Consider the following 6,248-nt stretch of genomic DNA (forward strand, 5'->3'; position numbering starts at 1 on the left):
CTCTGAGGTTTGGTTTAATTCTTGCACAAAAGGCGGGATGCAATCGTCTTATTATTAACTCTGATAATATGAAAGTCATTGACACAATGAAAAATGGAGGACAATCGGCGGGAGTTGCGGCGGCAGTATTCGAGGATTGCTACTTCATGGCATGTGATTTTCCGTTGACTAGATTTGAACATTGTAATAGGATAGCTAATAAGGTTGCTCATGAACTTGCTAGGCTAGCGAAAGTTTCTGTAACTAGAGATTGGTTTGAGGAGCCTGTGGAGAATATTGTACCTCTTTTTATAGACGATGTAACCATTATTTCCAACCAATAAAGTGCATGTTTTCTTTAAAAAAAAAGCACTCTACACAATCTTGCATGGAATTCCCAACATACAAATATTCTGGCAGAAGATACTAACAACTTGTGATGGTTCCAAGTAATACAAATAACTCAAAAATTGCCAAATATTTCTTGGAGACGGCGCGTGCGTGCGTGGAAAGGTTTCGACAGTTGGGGTGTCCCTTTGGATCAAAGCCGGTCACTTTGGCTGGTCTTGAAGGGTGGCTGAATGCAAGTTGCGGTCTTGGCGGCTGGAGGCGCGACGTTCATGGGTGGAGCGTGTGTCTGAGGTGCGGGCTGGTAGCCATGGCCATGCGGGTGGCTTGGTTGCGAGTGGTTTGCGGAGCAGGGTGCGACGGAGGAGTGTGAGCGTTGGGGTACATCACTTGCCCAGTCCTTGCCGACGGTGGTGGCATCCATGATGATGTATCCTTCGTGAAGGCTTGTTCCCACTCCTTTCTGTCTTGCTTCTTGTGAAAACTTGATATGCAGGTTGGGGCGGTGATGGCTATCCGCGGTCGTACCCTTCTGGAAGGCAAGGAGTAGTCCTGGCGGTGTTTGTATCGATCTGTTCGGATGTAGTGTGGTGATGGTTGCTTTATAATATAAAGCATGGGAAAACTCTTTTTCATAATAAAAATGTCCTTTATCGAAAAGGGTGTCCTATTCTTCCGTTAAAATGTACGCAAGATGGTAGGGTGCTGCAATGTGCGCCTTTATGGTAGTGTAACCAGTGTAAATAACAAGGAATGGATGATGGTAATTTACCATAGCAAACCCCACTTTATTTGTTATGTGTCTATCTTCATGGAGAATGTAACTTTGTATTGTATAGTGTGTTGTGAATGGTGGCTCCAGTCCTAATTCTTCTAGCAGTTGCATTAGAAGTAGGTTTAACTCCAGTCCTCCTATACTCATTTTCAACTAGATCTACAAATTCTTCTCCGAGTTGCCATTGTTGATGTGTTTGGTTCCCTGGACGGTAGCACAAGCGGTTGGTTCCCTGGACGGTAGCACAAGCGGTTGGTTCCCTGGACGGTGTGCACAAGCGGCAAGGGTATCAGGTCGGGTCGCAGTATAACAATCTATCTGTTGTTTTGTACTCCAAGTTTGTCTTGGCACTGTAATCTTGCTCCCCGTTCGAACGAAGTAGGACGAACCTGCTGCTAGCCGGTAGTTTGGACAGCGGAGAAGATCAGGGCGCCGGGGGTGCGGGAAAGCAGAACAGGATGCAGCAAACTGTTCTCGTGGGACAATCCGACAGCGTTAACTGAGCTAAGCAGCTCAAGAGCATCTAAGCCGAATTGGAGTCCAAAAGCTCTTGCATCAAAGGCTAAGCATCCATAGAGAACCAGCGCGCAAAATCTAGAGAAGCACATCAAACCTCACATACTAGAACCAGGATTCAGCAAATCCGAAGAGAGAAAATTCTTGATTGCTTAAAACAAATTCGAAGAAACACAAAACATCACCGCGACGCCTATATCGCCCAGTTGTTTAGCTCTTGGTGGTCTTCTCCTTGGTCTTCTGGATCTTCAGCACCTTCTTCACAATCTTCTGCTCCTCCACCAAAAACGCCCTGATGATCCTGCTCGGCACGAAAAAAATCAGCTTAGCTCAGCAGCAAATTTATCAAGTATCACTTGCTTTGATTGAATGATGGTTACCTCTCCCTGACTGCAGGACCAGACAGAACACCACCATAAGGACGGTTCACAGTCCTCCTGTTCCTTGACAATCTGGACCTCTTGTACTCAGTAGGCCTCAGGTGTGGAATCTGCAGTTTAGCATATCAAACTTCCATGAGAATGATAAAATGCCATGGTGGTTACTAAGGCAGTGTAATGTACCAACAACGCGAGGCATAAACTTACGATTCAGCAGGAACTTGCTATTCTATCTGCTGTATTTAGCCACCACTATCTAGCAGCATATATAGCATATACCTACTGTAGGTAGAAGTGGTCCAACAGCAGTTCACGATTACATGCATACATGATTTCACTTGTAAATGGCTCAATGCTACCTATTAGGGGTTGTTTGGAATGGGTGTAAAATAGCTAAGCACCAGTGGTCACACAAATTTTACAACCACTACAAGTGTAAGCAGCCAGCACATAAGAGTAGACAAATAGTACTAATGATTATCTCCGCAAAGTATGAACATAATGCACATATGGTGGACACCCCTCAATAACCAAATCACAAAGAATGTAGTCCTTCAAAAAGTAGAGGGATCATTCCACATAAAAGTACAGATAAATATGAAGTAAAAGTCAGACAACGTACTAGCAAGCTCCTATAATTTTTCGAGACAGATCACAAAGATGTTGAACAAAAGATTGCCAGTTAAACCAGAAGATTTTTGAAAAACATAATAGTAATCAAAAAATATTATCATTTGAACTGTGCAAGAATACACCATCTGAGTAGTACAACTTTGTGGTGAGTGCAAATGCAAAAAACAAAAGGAGCCACCAGACAGATATCACAATGAGGCTTCTACAACAAAACTAAGCAAATGATAATATAATATTGCAATGACCTCATAGAGAAGATTAGGCCTAATTCACATAAAATTAGGACATATTCTTGTCATGTTTCACTGTAATCATACCCCTACTAATATGTCAGAAAATGCTCTCAGCAACAAAAATGAAGCTGAACTGACAGTATAAAGTTCATGCTAGATTCAAAATATAAATGCATAATAACCCACTAAGCATAAATTACAGAGTTATACACTTAAGCATTGGAAGAGAGTACAAACAGTCAAAAGTCATGTTCATAGAATTGGTTTCCAGACAAGAACACAATTAAGAGAGACGAATCAAAGGATACAAATTCAGGGAAAAGAATTCTATGAGACCAGGTCTCACGGGTTAGCAGGTGAGACCCATCCTGATGGATGACACGTGACATTCACAAATCACAAAGCATCTACCCCACCCCCGACCTGAAATCAGGGGGGAAGAGATTAGATGCTTTGTGATTTGTAAATGTCACGTGTCGTCCATCAGGGCGGGTCAAACCTGCTATCCGTGAGACCTGGTCTCATATAATTTTTCTCCCAAATTCAGGGCCAGACAAGCAAACACAGAAAGTGTGACATGTCTCCAATGCAATTTAAAAAAACACAGAATAGAAAATATGACATGTTTCCAATGCAATTTCAAAAACACAGAAAAGAAGGTTGTTCTTTAATGCAGTTTCATGCAAATCCTGTTTAGTGTGGGAAGAAATAGCAATACGCTTTACCAACAAAAAACAGCACACAATTGACACAGCATGCAAAGTACAAGGACGTACCATACTCATAATTCAAAATTAGCTAACATAGACAGTTTAATTTAATAAATCAGTCTATGGACGGTAAATTCACCCGCAGTATGGTCAGCTGAGCATACCCAAAGGTATAGAACATGATTCGGCAAGAATTAGCACTACTTCAACAATAGTAATCCCCACTTCACACATTAACATTAAACGAAAGAATCTGAAGGAAAACATTGCCACATTCGATGGGGCAGGACTCAAATGTAGGGTTTTTTGTTTGGAGTTTAACTGTATGTATTTATATCAGCAACCACTTCGCTGAAATACAGGTTGTATCCGAGCGCATGGTGCATACAACGCATGAAATCTAACGAAATAACAGGTTAAAAAATGGAGAATGGAACACATACTCCTTGGATCTTCTTGCCGGTAACCGGGCATTTTGGCCCACTCGCCCGCTTCTTGGTGTACTGGTACACAAGCCTCCCACCTAATAATCAGTAATACATCAAGAAAACTCTTGAGTTGAGATCCTGGAAGAAGACCCCAAATTATTTTTACCCAAGATAAACTGTCAAGAGAGCGGTAAGGACACAAGTAAAATTCAAGCCTAAATCTAACACATACACGTGCAGCAGCAATACTATCCAGACAGTTTCAAGACTAAAACACAGGAGCGAGAAAAAGCAGGCGCCGGTGATCTCCCTCACCTGGGGTCTTGACGACGCGAGTCTGGTTCGACTTCGTGGCGTAGCTGTGGCGCTTTCGGTATGTCAGCCGCTGCACCATCTCGCCGCCCTCTCCCGGAGTTCTCTCACCGCTCGCTCTTTCGCTCCCGCTGTCTGTAACGAGGCGGCGCCGAAGGGAAGTGAGGGTTGGGGAGAAAGAAGAGCTTTTATAGGGCTGTAAGTGGTCCGGGTGACCTAGATCCAACGGTGGAGGACGCTTTGCCAAGTGAGCCGACGGCTTTGTGTTTGTTTTTCATGATTATTAATCCAGACCGCTTTTACCTGCAAAATACCCAATTGAACCATGTTCGGGAGCCGACGTTGTTAGCACCCCTTTACCCAGAACACCATCAGCAGCTCCCTGGTCTTCAAAATGATTATCATTGCATGATTCAAGTTGTCTTTCATTTTTGGTTTTCAGCCTTCTAAATTGGTTCAATGATTTATTCGCACGTTTTCTTCCGAACTGGTCAAGCCTTGTCCAAGGAATATTTTCAAATGTATTTTTATATTCATGCCAAGGACCCTTCTAGCGCAAAGTTACATTAACGATGAAGCTTTTCAGTGTTAGGATAAGGGTGCCAATTTGGTTGTGCCTTGAGAGCCTTGACCAAAACCGAACCGGCCGCGCACTCTGAACCATGTGGTCTTTTCACATGTCATTATAGTGTGCTAGCGCAACTCGAGGACCACTGCTATTGGCACATGTAATCAATAAAGAGATCGTGCTCCGGATTTGCAGCGGCATATTAACAAAACCCTTGATTCGTGCACGCACGTAACGCATATCGCATGAAAACCCACGAAATTACTACCACGCAGTAACGCCTCTTCAGTGTTTTTTCTGGCCCATAAAAGGCACACTGTGAAAACGAATCAAGCTTCATGCTTTCTATCTCGCACTCACTCTCCTCAACTTCAAGCTCCAGCGCCCGAAGAATAGAGTCCAAAAAAGCTTTGAATCCCCTTTTCCCTCCTTTCATCCTCGAGTGATGGCCGAAAAGGGAGCCCGTGTAGTGGTGGTGAAAACCTCCAAGAGCGATTCGAAGGCCACCGCGGGAAGCCAGGGTGCACCCGGCGACATGCAGAAGGCGGCGGGCAAGAGGGGGCTATGGCTCCCATCCGTCATCACCGCGGGAGACATCGCCGAGCTCCAGGAGCTCGGGTACCTTCCGGCGCCCAAGGTCGCCCCATGTCGTTCTTCGCTCATCGGAGGGTCATCGGGCCGCTCCTACGTCAAGGTACAGAAGCCCTGCGCCGGTGAGTGTGTCGTCTTCATTTCGCATCTCCTCTGAGGTATGGGGTTTGGCATCCACCCCTTTCTCCAAGGTCTCCTCTTTTCTACAGCATCGAATTCCACCATTGCACCCCCAACTCCATTCTCCATATCGCCTTCGACATCACCTTCTACGAGGCGTTCCTCTGCATCGAGCCCCACTTTGGGCTCTTGCTCAAATTGTTTTGCGTCAAGGTGCAGACCAACAGGGGTCAACCCACAAAGTGTGGAGCGGTCATGATCAACTAGATCCCGAGAGCCAAATGGTTGCCTGGGAAATTCATCAAAACGGTGAAGTTATAGCAGAAGGGTTGGTTCTATGTGGCTGACATGCCATTGGGCAACCGGGAAGGGGTCATCGCCTTCTCAATCGCCCCTCTTGAGAGGCTGCATAGTGGAGCCACAAAATCTTACATGGGGGCAGCAGGAACTGGAGGCCCTTTAGGAGCGAGTGAAGCTCTGCGTCGATCAAGGCGTCACTCTCATTGATGTGGTGCATGTCATGCTCCATGGCGGTGTCCAACCTCTCCAAGCCTGAGCTTCCCCCTTGTGGAAGTTCATCGAGGGCGACGAGACCTCAATTGTCCAACATTTCTACAGGGGGATGGACCTCAACGAGATGCACGCACTCCTCTTC

General features: G+C 45.2%; 1 protein-coding gene across 1 annotated transcript; it reads right to left on the minus strand.

Moving 5' to 3' along the window:
• Window positions 1-1,635: 1,635 nt before the first annotated feature.
• Window positions 1,636-4,552, minus strand: LOC123157216 (60S ribosomal protein L34). The gene is made up of 4 exons (XM_044575471.1): window positions 4,318-4,552; window positions 4,018-4,097; window positions 1,999-2,108; window positions 1,636-1,919 (listed from the first exon to the last, which is right to left on the minus strand). Exons 1-4 carry the CDS (start codon window positions 4,394-4,396, stop codon window positions 1,829-1,831), a joined length of 360 nt encoding a protein of 119 aa, XP_044431406.1. The 5' UTR covers window positions 4,397-4,552; the 3' UTR covers window positions 1,636-1,828.
• Window positions 4,553-6,248: the final 1,696 nt, after the last annotated feature.

The sequence above is a fragment of the Triticum aestivum genome, chromosome 7B, assembly GCF_018294505.1.
Source record: "Triticum aestivum cultivar Chinese Spring chromosome 7B, IWGSC CS RefSeq v2.1, whole genome shotgun sequence".
NCBI lineage: Eukaryota > Viridiplantae > Streptophyta > Magnoliopsida > Poales > Poaceae > Triticum > Triticum aestivum.